The 16,628-nt window shown below is 44.6% G+C and overlaps 1 protein-coding gene across 1 annotated transcript in view; it reads left to right on the forward strand.

The window, feature by feature from the left end:
- Positions 1-14,796, forward strand: part of LOC138755820 (cadherin-7-like) — a 176,079-nt gene extending 161,283 nt beyond the window's left edge. The window contains exons 8-9 of the mRNA XM_069922498.1: positions 7,294-7,545; positions 13,988-14,796. Of these exons, the coding sequence (XP_069778599.1) occupies positions 7,294-7,545; positions 13,988-14,481 (746 nt within the window). The 3' untranslated portion in view covers positions 14,482-14,796. The remainder of the gene's footprint in view (positions 1-7,293; positions 7,546-13,987) is intronic.
- Positions 14,797-16,628: the final 1,832 nt, after the last annotated feature.

Here is a 16,628-nt window from a genome sequence, read left to right on the forward strand (position 1 = left end):
ACACACCTGTTGGAATCAAGAATTTAACAAAAACATTAGAAAGCAGAAAACAAAATAAATAAACAGATCTCTGAGTTCACCCAGAGTGTTTAACAAAATTCATAGCCCATATAAGAGTTGGGAGCAGAATTAGGACATTCGGCCCGTCAAATCTTCTCTGCCATTCAATGGGCTGATTTTTTTTTTCCTTTCAACTCCATTCTCCTCATAACCTTTTAAGCCCTTAATAATCAAGAGCTTATCAACCTTCATTTCAACCTACCCAATGACGTGGCCTCTACAAATGCCACAGATTCACCACCCTCTGGATGGAGAAATGAGTCCAATGCACACAGGTGGGTTGAGCATGGGCAGAAAGCTCTGATTCCACGCTGTATGACTCCACACTCCAGGTCAGTCACACCTCCCTTCCGCCCGGGGATGATGAGAAGGTGCAGCTTGCTGCCAACAAGCAGTGCTAAACCGAGGAACCGAGCGTCTCTTAAATGGAAGCAAGTTCACGAGAAAACTAATAGGGTAGGATATGATGGGGTGATTGGCCTCCTTGCATGCAATAAAGTTTAGAATACAGAACATAATTCATGGAACATGGAACAGTACAGCACAGAAACAAGACCTCCTGCCCACAATGTCCACAAAATCCTCAATGACAAAAGTAAACTAAAACTGCAGTTTACACAGAAATCCGTATCCTCCTATTCCCTGCACACTCAGATGTCTATCTAATTACCTCCATGAATGCTTCTATCATATCTGATTTCACTAGGACCCATTGCTGCCCATTCTAGGTACACTCTTTGTCCCTTATATTTCCTTTAAACTTTCCCCCTTTCCCCTTAAAGGATGTGTTCTAGTTCTTAACATTTTCGAGAACTGGAAAAAGATTCTGGCTGTCGACCTTATTGTAATTTTTTAAACTTTGATTAGGTCCCCCTTCAGTCTCTGGCACTCCAAAGAAAATAACCCATGTTTTTTTCCAACCTCATATCCTTTAAACCAGGCAACATCCTGGTAAATCTCTTCAGTACCTTTCCCAAAGCCTCCCAATGGCTTCCTGTAGTGAGGCGACCACAATTGCAAACAGTTCTCCCAAGTGCAGCCCATCCATCATTTTATATCACCCCAACATGATTTCCTTGCTCCCTGGCGTCACTAGGGGGATGTGGACCCTACCAGGTGATACCATCAGAGGGGGTGACACCAAAATGACTGTCTATACATTTTTTGTGCAGTGTTTCAGCAGGAATTTATTAATTTCTATAAAGACATCCCTGTAGTTAGTTATAACCACAAAAACTTTTCTCGTAAGCCCAGTTTACATGTATCAATATTCCTATGAGGCTAAAACTCTGTGCTCATTTTCTTTTTGAACCTTCTAATGTGCTTCGGTCAGAGCTCCCCCCACTCAACACCTCCACTGCCACCCACCCTCCCCCTCGCTCAGTGCTGCCGCCACCACCCCTACCCGCCCGCTCTGCACCGCTGTCACCATCCCTCCCACCCACCCACTCAGCATTGCTGTCGCCACCCCTCCCACTGATTTAATCGCACTTAATTGATTCATGCACACGGTTTCATAACTCCAAAGGAAATGGACCAATGACAATTTTTCTCATGCAAAATATTTCAGTCACAATCGGGTATGGAGCAGTGATTCCCACCTTAAGCAATCCCTTACTAACCACAGAGCACCAATGGCATAGGGATTACTTCAGGTGGGATGTGAGCAGAAAGAAAAAGTTTGAAAGCCACTGGTGTAGATAGAGTAAATGCAAGCAGACTTTTTTTTCCCACTGAGGTTAGGTGAAATTACAAAAAAAGTAGATGGCATGGATTAAGAATGAAAGGGGAAAAGTTTAAAGGGAAAATTCGAGGGAATGTCATCATGTAGAGACTGGTGGGAGTGTGGGATGAGCTGCCACCTGAAATGGTGAATACAGTCTCAATTTTGACATTTAAGAAATATTTGGACAAGTACATGGAAGGGAGGGGTACAGAGGGCTATGGACTGGGTGCAGGTCAGTGGAATGGGATAGAATAATAGTTCGATATAGACTAGGAGGGCTGAAGGGCCTGTTTCTGTGCTGGAATGTTCTATGATTCTAAAAGGATATAGACTGTTAATAGTTAAGGGGAAGGAAATGGTAGTGTAGCAGCCCGTGGCCTGCTCCGTGGGCCGACACAGGAAATGACCGTTGAACACGGTGATGGAACAAACAGCACGTGGGATGAGACACCCGCTCCCATAGGCCGCAGGAATAGCGGTTGCATCAGACAATCACCCGCCAGTGGATCGCAGGGGGGTCAATCTGGGCCCGCGCATCCGGGGTAGTTAATCGGTAGCCAGCCCCGCTCGAGCTATAACTGTAGTGACCTCACTATGGTATATTAATTTGGGCATGAGTGAGCTGTTGCACTTTGGAAAGTCAAAGGTTAGGGGAATGAATCGAGTGAGTGGCAGGGATCTTAAAAGCATCATTAGATAACGTATATGTGTGAGAATCATAAGGTAGTGATCATGGGAAATTTTAACTTCCCTCACATTGATTGGGATACCCATACAGTTAGAGGGCTGGATGGGCTAGAGTTCGTTAAATGTGTTCAAGATTGTTTTCTCAATCAATTAGTAGAAGAACTGACTCGGGACGGTGTAATACTAGATCTCCTGTTAGGGAACGAGCTAGGTCAGGTATCAGACATTAATGTTGGAGAACAAGTTGGATCTAGTGATCATAACTCTGTTAGTTTTCGGGTAGTTTTAGGGAAGAGCAAGGAGGGGCCTAAAGTTGAGGTTCTGTATTGGAGAAGAGCAAATTTCGAAGGAATAAGAAGGGATTTGGGGAGTATTGACTGGGACAGGATATTTTCAGGTAAGGATGTAAATGAAAAATGGAGGATATTCAAAAAAGAAAGTTTGAGGGTACAGAGTAGATATGTCCCAGTGTGGATCAAAGGAAAGGCTGGAAGTCATAGGGAGGCTTGGTTTTTGAGGAATATTGGAAATTTGGTTAGGAGAAAAAGGGAGGTGTACAAGAGGTACGTAGAGCATGGAGCTGAGAGTTTGAAGGAGGACTACAAGGAGTGTAGAAGGAATCTTAAGAAAGAAATTAGAAAGGCCAAAAAAAGGCACGAAGAGGCTTTGGCAGACAGAGTAAAAATAAATCCAAAGGGTTTCTATAGGAACATTAAAAGTAAAAGATTAGTGAGGGATAAAATTGGACCCCTTGTAGATAGCAAGGGTAGGCTGAATGAGAAGTCTGAGGAAATGGGGGAAATTTTGAATGATTTCCTTTCACTAGGGAAAAAATTATTGAACCAGTTGAAGTAAAGAAAAATAGTGGGGAGGTCATGAAGCATATAAGGATAACCGAGGAGGTAGTGATGGCTGTGTTGAAAAAGACAAAGGTGGATAAATCTCTGGGACCGGACAAAATATTCCCAAGGACACTCAAGGAGGCTTGTGGACAGATAGTGGGGCCATTAACAGAGATATTTAGGATGTCACTGGTCACAGGGGTAGTGCTAAAGGATTGGAGGGTGGCGCATGTGGTTCCGCTGTTTAAGAAAGGGTCCAAATGTAAATCTGGGAATTATAGGCCCGTGAATCTGACGTCTGTGGTGAGTAAGTTGATGGAAAATGTTCTGAAGGATTGTATTTACAAATATTTGGAGGTACAGGGATTGATAGGGAGTAATCAGCATGGTTTTGTCAGGGGTAGATCATGCTTGACAAACCTGATTGAGTTTTTCGATGGGGTTACAAAAAAGGTTGATGAAGAGAAAGCTGTGGATGTTGTTTATTTAGACTTTAGCTCCAAGAAAAGTGCAGAGAACAAAACAAAGGACTCTACATCACCTTTGTTGACCTCACCAAAGCCTTCGACACCGTGAGCAGGAAAGGGCTTTGGCAAATACTAGAGCGCATCGGATGTCCCCCAAAGTTCCTCAACATGATTATCCAACTGCACGAAAACCAACAAGGTCGGGTCAGATACAGCAATGAGCTCTCTGAACCCTTCTCCATTAACAATGGCGTGAAGCAAGGCTGTGTTCTCGCACCAACCCTCTTTTCAATCTTCTTCAGCATGATGCTGAACCAAGCCATGAAAGACCCCAACAATGAAGACGCTGTTTACATCCGGTACCGCACTGATGGCAGTCTCTTCAATCTAAGGCGCCTGCAAGCTCACACCAAGACACAAGAGAAACTTGTCCGTGAACTACTCTTTGCAGATGATGCCGCTTTAGTTGCCCATTCAGAGCCAGCTCTTCAGCGCTTGACGTCCTGCTTTGCGGAAACTGCCAAAATGTTTGGCCTGGAAGTCAGCCTGAAGAAAACTGAGGTCCTCCATCAGCCAGCTCCCCACCATGACTACCAGCCCCCCCACATCTCCATCGGGCACACAAAACTCAAAACGGTCAACCAGTTTACCTATCTCGGCTGCACCATTTCATCAGATGCAAGGATCGACAATGAGATAGACAACAGACTCGCCAAGGCAAATAGCGCCTTTGGAAGACTACACAAAAGAGTCTGGAAAAACAACCAACTGAAAAACCTCACAAAGATAAGCGTATACAGAGCCGTTGTCATACCCACACTCCTGTTCGGCTCCGAATCATGGGTCCTCTACCGGCACCACCTACGGCTCCTAGAACGCTTCCACCAGCGTTGTCTCCGCTCCATCCTCAACATCCATTGGAGCGCTCACACCCCTAACGTCGAGGTACTCGAGATGGCAGAGGTCGACAGCATCGAGTCCACGCTGCTGAAGATCCAGCTGCGCTGGATGGGTCACGTCTCCAGAATGGAGGACCATCGCCTTCCCAAGATCGTGCTATATGGCGAGCTCTCCACTGGCCACCGTGACAGAGGTGCACCAAAGAAAAGGTACAAGGACTGCCTAAAGAAATCTCTTGGTGCCTGCCACATTGACCACCGCCAGTGGGCTGATAACGCCTCAAACCGTGCATCTTGGCGCCTCACAGTTTGGCGGGCAGCAGCCTCCTTTGAAGAAGACCGCAGAGCCCACCTCACTGACAAAAGGCAAAGGAGGAAAAACCCAACACCCAACCCCAACCAACCAATTTTCCCTTGCAACCGCTGCAATCGTGTCTGCCTGTCCCGCATCGGACTGGTCAGCCACAAACGAGCCTGCAGCTGACGTGAACTTTTTACCCCCTCCATAAATCTTCGTCCGCGAGGCCAAGCCAAAGAAAGGTTTTGACAAAGTTCCCCACAGGAGGTTAGGAAAAAAGGTGGAGGCATTAGGTATAAATAAAGAGGTAGTGAAATGGATTCAGCAATGGTTGGATGGGAGGTGTCAGAGAGTAGTGGTAGAAAATTGTTTGTCCAATTGAAGGCCAGTGACTAGTGGAGTTCCTCAGGGATCGGTCCTGGGTCCGCTATTGTTTGTTATATATATTAACGATCTGGAAGTAGAGGTGGAGAATTGGATAAGCAAGTTTGCGGATGATACAAAGATTGGTGGTTTTGTGGACAGTGAGGAAGATTACCGTAGATTAAAAGGTGATTTAGGAAGGCTGGAGGTGTGGGCTGAGAAATGGCTGATGGAATTTAATACAGATAAGTGTGAGGTGTTACATTTTGGAAAGGCAAATCTAAATAGGTCATATACATTAAATGGTCGGCTATTGAGATGTGCAGAGCAACAAAGGGATTTAGGAGTTGTGGTAAATAGTACCCTCAAGGCTGATACTCAGGTAGATGGTGTGGTGAAGAAGGCATTTGGAATGTTGGCCTTCATAAATTGGAGTATTGAATTCAAGAGTAGGGAGGTTATGATGAAATTGTACAAGGCATTGGTGAGGCCAAATTTGGAGTACTGTGTACAGTTTTGGTCACCAAATTTTAGGAAAGATATAAACTAAATAGAGAGAGTGCAGAGAAGGTTCACGAGAATGTTGACTGGATTTCAGGGTCTGAGTTATAGGGAAAGGTTGTGCAGACTGGGGCTTTTTCCTCTGGAGCGTAGAAGACTGAGAGGGGACTTGATAGAGATGTTTAAGATTTTAAAAGGGACAGACAGATTAAATGTGGATAGGCTTTTTCAATTAAGAGTGGGGAAGATTCAAACTGGAGGGCATGGTTTAAGATTGAAGGGGGAAAATTATAAGGGGAACATGAGGGGAAATTTCTTTACACAGAGGGTGGTGGGGATGTGGAATGAGCTTCCGGCAGACGTGGTCGAGGCGGGATCATTGGTTACATTTAAGGAAAGACTGGATCGTTACATGGAGAGGAGGGGACTAGAGGGGTATGGACCGGGTACTGGTCAGTGGGACTAGGAGGGTGGGGATTTGCTACGGCATGGACTAGTAGGGCCGAACTGGCCTGTTCTGTGCTGCAAGTGGTTATATGGTTATATGGTTTATATGGTTATACAGAGGGTTTAGGCTTCCAAGGCCATAGCTTGTTGAAAGTGGCCACGTAAGTGGCAAAGAAGGTGTATGGTCTTCACAAACAAGGGCTTATTGTTTCAAGATCAGGGAAGTCATTTAACGAGGTATATCGCAAGTTATTCTGGAAGGGGCTGGTGAACCTCTGGAATGTTCTTCCTTGCATCAATGAATGCATTTAAAGAGGGTGCAAAGGGTATAGATGCAAGATCAGTGCCAAGGGGAGGCATCACAGGAATTACAAAGAGGTGCTGTACACCCCCTGCCCCCAAACAATCGTGGCCATACCTGGCTGTCAGACCTGCACCACTCCCTCACGCGTCAGTAGCGTCTAGATTGATGCAGGCTAGCGACTCTCCTCCCGCCCCTGGCTGGATCACTGGCTTGCGTCAAACTTGACGCAAGAAAAAGAGCGCCCTCCTGTCCCACATTAGATGGATGGCCTCAACGACAGGTAGGCCGCTGCTGGCCTCCGTCAACAGGTCGGATTCTGTCCAGGACACCCACCCGCCTCATCGACCCTGGAGAGAGATGGGTAAATGAAAGTGGAGGGAGTGTGGGGTGAGGGTGATAAAGCAAACAAAAGAGGGTGGTAGATGCAGTTTTTAAAGTTTGAGGGGCTGAGGTCACTGAGAGATTAGTCGAGAAGAGGAGATGAGGCCAGCGGTTGATCAGCCAGGATCATGTTAAATGTTGGGGCTGAACTGAACACTACTGCTCCTTGTTTCTTTTGTTCTTGGCTCTATACTTAGCACATCAGGGTCGAAGGGTGTCCTGTCAGGTCACAATATCTATTAATCAAATCAAACTGGATGTAATTTGTTCTCTGCTCTGCAGCGATAACACTTGTTCTCCTTTAAAACCAATCTCTAGATAACACTGCTGCGATCCTGACACGGAGATCTGGCTTCAGTCGGCAGGAGCAAGCAGTCTACTTCTTGCCCATTGTGATTGTGGACAATGGAGTCCCGCCTCTGAGCAGCACCAACACCCTCACTGTGCGCGTCTGCAGCTGCGATGGGGACGGCGTCGCCCACACGTGCAACGCTGAGGCCTATGCCCTTCCTGCTGGACTCAGCACTGGAGCTCTCATCGCTATACTCGCCTGTGTGTTGACTCTGCTCGGTAAGTAGATGGCCTGAATCTCAGTGGCTGTGTCCTTGTCGCTCCCACAAACATTTAGTGTGCAAAACGTTTAACGGCAAAGAGATTTAAACACCAATATTTTGGATCAAGCCTCAGCTCACCCAATATTGACAGCACTTGCTGGCTAATTAACACTGACTGGGATGGAATTTATCATTATTCATGGACAATTTGTCCAGATATTTGTGGTGGGCAAACCGAAGCCAGAAGTGGTTAATTGGCATCGAGCTGAATGATTTCTGTTGTTCCATTCTGAGTTGTTTGCCATGGGAGAGGAGTCAAGGACAAGGGAATACAACTTCAGGATTGAAGGGCACCCTTTTAAAACAGAGATGTGGAGGAATTTCTTTTCCAGAGAGTGAACCTCCACATTGCGACCATGGGCGGCCATGGACGTTGGGTGTATTTAAGGCAGTGATTGATAGGTATCTGAATAGTCAGGATATCAGAACTTATGGGGAGAAGGCAGGGGAGTGGGGCTGAGTGGGAAAATGGGTCAGCTCGTGATGGAATGGTAGACTTGATGGGCTGAATGGCCTACTTCAATCCTATATCTTATGGTCTCTTCAAAGGTACAGGTTGCAAGAACTATGCTTGATGGATACGATTGATTTACAGGCAGTGCTGAGAACATTCACTTGACAATTTCTAAAATGAAGGAATTGCCATATAGATCATTGCCATATAGATAGGAATTGCCTTATAGAAAGTATAGGCCCTTCAGGCCACAATGTGGTGCTAACCCATCTCAACCTACTTCACAGCAATCTAATCCTTCCCTACCTCACACCCATAACCCTCTATTTTTCTTACATTCATGTGCCTGCCTCAGAGTCTTTTAAATGTCTGCATTGTACCAACCTCCACCACCACTCTCTTGTGTACAGACCTGGGCCTTTGACATCTCCCCTGAACTTTCCTCCACTCATCTTAAACAGATGCCCTCTGGTAATGGGCCAGTGCCACCTTGGGAAAAAGGTGCTGGCTGTCCACATCTTCTCAGTAATAGTTCGCCTAAATCTCTCTGGTGTTAGAGAAGTTCATAAAGACATGGAGTCGTGGAAAGTCAAAAAAAGAACTAGTGGGGAAAATGGTCCTTTGGACTGGTGAGCATGCACTGACCATAAATCCCGCAATGATCCCATCTTTTTATACTCTCTGCCCTCTCATCAATAGTGTGAGGCATCTAACACTGAATGGATTATAGGGTGGATACTAAAATGAGAATAAGGGGGGTCGAGTAAGGGGGAGGGGGTCAATCTTAGATAAGGGGCGGGGTACTCATTTTGAAAATGAATTTCTTCTTTCGGGGCTGTGAATGTTTGGACCTGAGGGAATTGATAGGCTGATTAGCCAAGGCATCAAAGATTATGGGGCGAGGGGCTGAGTGAGAAAATAGATCAGCTCATGATTGGATGGAGGACCAGACTTGATGGGCCAATTTCTGCTCCTATGGTCTTATGGACTGTGGAGGTGGAGTTATTACATATAACATAGATCATAGAACACTACAGCACATATAGGTCCTTCAGCCCTTGTGGTTGGCCAACCCATATATTCCTATTTTAAAAAATCTAAACCCTCCCTACCTCATAACCCACTATTTTTCTTTCATCCATGAGCCTGTCTAGGAGTTTCTTATATGCCTCAATTGTTCCAGCCGCCACCACCACCGCTGGCAAGGCGTTCCAGGCACCCACAACTGTGTGTAAAAAAAAATTTCCCTCAACTTTTCTCCCTTCATTTTGCAAATGTCCTTTGATGTTTGCTAATCCCACCCTGGGAAAAGGACACTGGCTGTCTGCCTTATCAATGCCTCTCGGAATCTTTTATCACATATGAAAGTGCATTGGATTCTACGTACATGGAAATTAAGAATAGCAAGGATTAATGGAATCTGACAGGAGAGTTAGGGCAGCACGGTTGGCTTAGTGGTTAGAGCAATGTCTTCACTGCGCAAGGGATCGGGACCTGGGTTCAAATCTCACGCTGCTTGTAAGGTGTTTGTACGTTCTCCCCATGTCGATGTGGGTTTTTCCAGGGGGCTCCAATTTCCTCCCAACGTTCAAAACGTACCGGGAGGTGTAGGTTTATTGGGTGTAAATTGGCAGCATGGACTCGTGGACCAGAATGGCCTGTTACCGTTCTGTATGTCTAAATTAAAAAATTCCTAAGATTAGACCAGATTGGATTTATCCAATGGAGAAGATGGATCTCTTTAAAGAATGGGCTGTGGGTGACTTACGATAACTTTTACATGAAGTTCATTCATAATGATCAGTTTCTCAGCAAGGGTCCAGCAAGAATGGATTAGTTCTCCTCTATTTTGCATCCCGTTCCCATTTCTATTGCACTGTAAGGCAAATTTCTGGCCATGAATTACTGAGGCGAGATATGATTACTTTAGAGCTACCCTCTGAATGTTAAGTATATGAATTAAATGCCACCGCATGACGCAGGAATGAGTACAGACTCAGAAAAATAATTACAGTTGAGCTTTTCATGGAGAATCACTCAATGTCCAAACGCATCCACTTTCCATTTGGAACCACTGAATAGTGATACGAGATGGAAAAGCTATTTAATTTCCTTCCTTGTCTCTCCAACCCAAGCACAAGGGTTTGATAAACAGCACTGCACCGATCGTTCCATTTTCACACGGACCCACGTTTTGATCTGTGCCGCAACTCCCTTAACTTATGACAAGAGGGAAAATACGATGAGTGGTGTGAAATTGGAACTGTGTTGGGTGGTTGGATGTGGGTGAAGTGATTGACAAGGTGCCCGGTGATAGACTCATGCAGAAGTCCTGAGGCATCGGATCCATGGAAACTTGGCTGCGTGGTTCGAAATAGGAAGGGCCAAAACGTTGCTACCTAAGTTGATGGGACATATTCTCCCTAGAGATTGGTGACCAGATTCAAGATTCAAGGTTCAAAATTATTTAATTGTCATGTAATAAAACAGAAAATGTGATGTTACACAAAATTTTCATTCGCAGATAAAGATTTGCTATCAGCAGAAATTCTAAAGATGTGCTAGATGAGGGAAGGTGGTATGGAGGGGTTTGGTGTGGGATCAGGGGCCAATTTGCCATATTTGTGCAGAAAGTAGTTCTGGAACCAAACAGACTGTAGCGCAATCAATAATCACAAGTAGACTCGAAGAGAGTGATTAAAGGCATTATTAACCTGAAACTTCAAGCACGTCTTTACATGCTGCTGTCCCGGATCCAAGACTGATTTGGAGGGAAAAGACTTGGGCTATCATCCTTTATTGGCAATCTTACAGGGAGGAGTTACAGGGTCTCCTCTCCAATTGTGACCCCCCCCCCCCCACCCGAGCGCGGTCGGCATTTCAGTCAGGGGTTTCCATGTGACAGCACCATGCAAGCACTGACGTCACAGAAGTAACCGGGTTGGCCATTTTCCTGTTCAAGTCGCCGGTGGGCGCGGCCTAGTTAAGTTTCACTGGGTAGGTCAGGGACCCGGTTGGATTAGGACCACTCTGACTGGGTCAGACCCTGTCTAACCGCTGTATAAATGGGGCACTAACCGGGCAAATTGCCTGGTTAACCCCATTTTACATGGCAGCTTGAAAGGGCTCATTGAGGACATTGTGGGTTAGTCATTCTCCACCTCTTTTCCACTCAAAGTTTTTGGGTCCCCTTCCCAGAGAGGCAGTGGTTTTGGTTTCTTCTGTACTTCTACTGACTACATAAACATAGTTCTGTTACCTGAGGTGAAAAGAAAACAAGGCTTTTAATTAAATGTGCTGTGCACCCTCCCCCAGGAGGACATAGGAACCCCCTTGAGAATTGCTGGTCTAAGCACTGAGTATCCATATACCCTGCAGATGTTGCCTGACACCTGCTGGATTCTTACAGTAGTTTGTATTTTACGACAGATTGCAGCATCTGTACTATTTTGTGTCTGTTTGGGGGCGGCCTTTTCTGTGACAGCAATTGGGACTGGATCAGGGTTCGAATCCCACGCTGTCTATACGTTCTCCTCGTGCCCATGTGCTTTTTCTCCGGGGGATCCGATTTCCTCCCACTTTTCAAAACGTACCGGGGCTGTAGGTTAATGGGGTGTAAATTGGACAGCACGGACTCGAGGGCCGAAATGGCCTGTTACCGTGCTGTCTGTCTAAAAATAAACAGGCACAGGTTTAAGGCAAGAGGGGAGAGAGGGAGTTGGACATTTGGAAAAAGCTGCCAGTGGGAGTGGTAGAGGTGGCTGCAGTTGCTATGTTTGAGTTATCTGCACAAGTCCAGGGAGTGAAAAGGCTGAGAAGGTTATGGGCAAATAACAGAGGCAATGTTAGATAGTCAGTTTGAGTGGCATGGATGAGCTGGGCTGAAGGGCCTGTCTCGGAAAGGTCCGAACCTCTGAGGCATCATCACCAGTTGAATTGAATTGTTTAATTTGCACGTTGACCACAATAGAAAAAAGCTTGTCTTTGTGTGCTGTCCAGACAGGTCAACTCGTTCAGTGGGCAGTGGTATAATAAATAAGACAACAAGATTGGGAATAGCATGGCAATAAGTCAAATAGTGCAGGGTTTGGAGAGTACTGTGCAGTTAAAAATCTTTTGGCAGTGAGAGTCCAGTTGAGAGTCTGTCACAGCATAAAGTGTCCTTGAATCTGGAGGTTTGCGTCTTCAACCTCATGTATATTCAGGATCAGAAGTAGAATTTATCGTCATGACACACCGCACAATTTGTTGCGTTGTGGGAGCATTGCAGGCTCAAAAGTGCTATAAATAAAATTTAAAAATAAATAAATTAGTGCACAAGAAGAGAGCGTGAGGTAGTTAGTGTCTGTGGTTCATTGTCCATTCCGAAATCGGATGGCGGAGGGGGGGGGGGGGGTGGTGGGGGGGAAAGCTGCTTTTGTACCATTGGATGTTCACCTTCAGGCTCCTGGACCTCCTTCCTGATGGTTGCGGTGAAAATAGGTGGTGGTGATCATAAAGGCTGCTCTCTTGAGACACTGCCTCTTCAAGACAAGTGTCTATGATGGCGCTGTTTGAAGAAAAATGCCCATGATTGCGCCGGTTGAAGACGAATGCCCATGATGGCGCCAGTTGGAGATGAATGTCCATAATGGTGCTGTTTGAAGACAAATGCCCATGATTGCGCCGATTAAAGATGAATGTCCATGATGGTGCTGTTTGAAGACAAATGCCCATAATGGCGCCAGTTGAAGACGAATGCCCATGATGGCGCCAGTTGAAAACAAATGTCCATGACGGCGCTGGTCGAGTTCACAACTCTCTCTAACCTTTTCCTGTCCTGTGCATTGGCACCTCCATAACAGACAGTGATGCAACTAGTTCGAATGGTCTCCACAGAATCAGGATCAGGATTTATTGTTATAAAATTCGGTATTCTACAGCAGAATCATAGAGCAAACATGCACATTATAACCATCTTATGACAATAGCACAAAAAGTGAGGCAGTGTCTTTGGTTCATTGATCATTCTGGAATCTGATGGGAGCGGGGAAGACGCTGTCCTTGTACCACTGGGTGCTCATCTTTAGGCTCCTGAACCTTTTCCCCGATGGTAGCAGAGTGAAGAGGGCATGACCTGGGTGGTGGTGGGGTCTCTGAGGATAGAGGCTGCTTTTTTAAGGCACCGTTTCGTGCGGATGTCCTCGATGGAGTGAAGTCCGATGCCTGAAATTTACAACAGTCTTTAGTGTCATACCAATTCTCCTCAAGTCCCTCACTAAATTTAGCCATTGGCGAGCCTTCTTCATGATCGCATCCACATGGAGGCCCCAGGATAGATCTTCAGCGATGTTGACACCTAAAGATTTGAGCACCCTGATCCTCTCCACTGCTGAGCCCTCGATGAGGACTGGATCATGTTCCCTTGACTTCCTTCTGAGTCCACAATCATGTCCTTGGTTTTCCTAATGTTGCGTGCAAGGTTGTTGGTGTGACAACGAACTGATCTTTCCCCCTCCTGTGTGCTCCCTCATTGCCATCTGTGATTCTTTTTCCCCATGGAAGGGGAGGGAAGAGGGTGTGCCTGGGACTTTAATATTTGATTTTGAATTTAGAGATATGATAACAGGGGCTTCCGGCCTTTGTGCCCATGATGCGCAATTCCACCGATAGGAAACCTAGACAGGTCACAGGGAGAACATAGAAACTCCAGTTGCATAGTGCCAGATTTGAACCTGGGCTGATGGCGCCGGAATAGGACTGCTGTCCTAATTATTGACTGCCACCTGATTGCACCCAATTGACCTAGGGTGGAAAGAAACCAGAGCACTCAAGCAGAGAGTGCCGGATTGGAACCCTGGTTGCGTTAATCGCTATGCTGCCAGATGCTAATGCACTTGAGCGGCAATACAGGCTCAAGGGGAAAAATGGCCAGCATTTGACTGGTGTTATTTTTGTCTTGCAGTTTTGGTGCTGTTCATTGTAACTCTGCGCAGACGGAAGAAGGAGTCATTGGTATTCGATGAGGAAAAAGATATCAGGGAGAACATAGTCCGCTACGACGATGAAGGAGGGGGCGAGGAAGACACAGAGGCTTTCGACATGACCACTCTAAGGAACCTGAACTTCATCCAGGAGGTGAAGTCCCGACGGGACGTGACACCTGATGTCCAGCTGCTTGCCAAAACCACCCGTGCCATATCCCCTGACAACATTATCTTCGGTGAGCTTATCTGGGAGAGGATGAGAAAAGCGGACACCGACCCCAGCGCCCCTCCTTATGACTCGCTGCAGACCTACGCGTTCGAGGGGAGCGGCTCGGTGGCCGAGTCGCTCAGCTCCCTGGAATCCATCATTTCCGCATCAGACCAGAACTACGATTACCTCAGTGACTGGGGGCCTCGTTTTAAAAAGTTAGCAGACATGTACGGCAGTGCGAAGGACAGCCTAAACTCTTAATTACACTGCCCAGACAAGAACTGATGGAGGGAGGGCAGACAAGAACTGATCTTGCTTTCTCGTCAGTTGGAGGACAGTTTCGGAGGGAAAACACAAGGAAATGTAATCAAGGAGCCATTTTTGAGAGTTTTGCTTTGCCTCTTTTAAAGTGGTATCAGAATCATCTGAATTCCCATGGAAAACAATCAGGGCAACCAAATTGTAGGCAATGTTTGACATTTCTCAATGTGACAGGATAGAGCAGTCACAGTCCTTGGTTGCAAACAATATCTCTTCTGATTTGTACAGGAGAGTTTATCTTTTGCTATTTGTTCTACGTTGATATATATATGTTTATATATATATAGTATATGTGTGTGTGTATATATATATATATATATATATATATATTCACACAAAACATACACAGTCACGGCAAAATCCCTGTTATCTGGAATTCAAGCAACCAGCGGGCTCAAGAAACTGGCAAAAAAGTTGCAGAAAGTAAATGGATAAAATACACAGAAGTTTAAAATTGGCGCACCTCCCCTAGTTCTCCATTTACGCAGCGTGCAGTCTCATGCAACCGGAAAATTCACCTCTGGCATCTACCAATCCTCTGCTGGATAACAGGGATTTTATATATATATTTACATGTATACATTCATATATATTAACGATCCAAACCCTCCTCTCATGCATATTCCAGTCTTATTCTGAGTCCCTGTAGGCATGGGAGGAGGCCGGATAACTCTTTCCTTGTCCGGAGTAGAAGCAATAGGACAAAAGGCCTCCTTCAGTGCCGTAAATTTCTATGACTCCCTGGAAATAAATGCTGATTTTCTTTTCATCAACACTGGAATGTATGGATGAAATAAAGCATGAAGGAATCTAATTATAGTATATTAATGGAACATTTTTCATCTCCTTTAGATACTTAAAAGTTACGAGGAATTAAAAAAAAAATACTGGGTTGTTATGCTTGGTAGGAAGTTCGCCCAACAAAAGGGAAGAATAACAGAAATTATTTCTAAATGTCAGAGTTGGAAACTTCATCATATGTCACAATCTGTGGGGCAAATTAAACATCAGTGCATTTTTGTAGACAATCATACCTTCATGGTCCAGTAGATTTGCTTCCATTTGTATATATATATATGAATAATAAAACAATGGGTTTTGTAATAAGATATTAAAGTGTCATTACATTTGGTCATACCTGTATAGTTTTCAATAAAAGAATTGAAATGAATCTACTTTAAGCACCAAGTTACAAAACATCAATGCTCCTTCATTTCATTACAAGTTACAAAACATCAATGCTCCTTCATTTCATTACAAGTTGAAAAACATCAATGCTCCTTCATTTCATTACAAGTTGCAAAACATCAATGCTTCTTCATTTCATTACAAGTTACAAAACATCAATGCTCCTTCATTTCATTACAAGTTGCAAAACATCAATGCTCCTTCATTTCATTACAAGTTACAAAACATCAATGCTCCTTCATTTCATTACTAGTTGCAAAACATTAATGCTCCTTCATTTCATTACAAGTTACAAAACATCAATGCTCCTTCATTTCATTACAAGTTACAAAACATCAATGCTCCTTCATTTTATTACAAGTTACAAAACATCAATGCTCCTTCATTTCATTACAAGTTACAAAACATCAATGCTCCTTCATTTCATTACAAGTTACAAAACATCAATGCTCCTTCATTTCATTACAAGTTACAAAACATCAATGCTCCTTCATTTCATTACAAGTTACAAAACATCAATGCTCCTTCATTTCATTACAAGTTACAAAACATCAATGCTCCTTCATTTCATTACAAGTTACAAAACATCAATGCTCCTTCATTTCATTACAAGTTACAAAACATCAATGCTCCTTCATTTCATTACAAGTTACTAAACATCAATGCTCCTTCATTTCATTACAAGTTACAAAACATCAATGCTCCTTCATTTCATTACAAGTTACAAAACATCAATGCTCCTTCATTTCATTACAAGTTACTAAACATCAATGCTCCTTCATTTCATTACAAGTTACAAAACATCAATGCTCCTTCATTTCATTACAAGTTACAAAACATCAATGCTCCTTCATTTCATTACAAGTTACAAAACATCAATGCTCCTTCATTTCATTACA

The sequence above is a fragment of the Narcine bancroftii genome, chromosome 2, assembly GCF_036971445.1.
Source record: "Narcine bancroftii isolate sNarBan1 chromosome 2, sNarBan1.hap1, whole genome shotgun sequence".
In the NCBI taxonomy this organism is placed as follows: Eukaryota; Metazoa; Chordata; class Chondrichthyes; order Torpediniformes; family Narcinidae; genus Narcine; species Narcine bancroftii.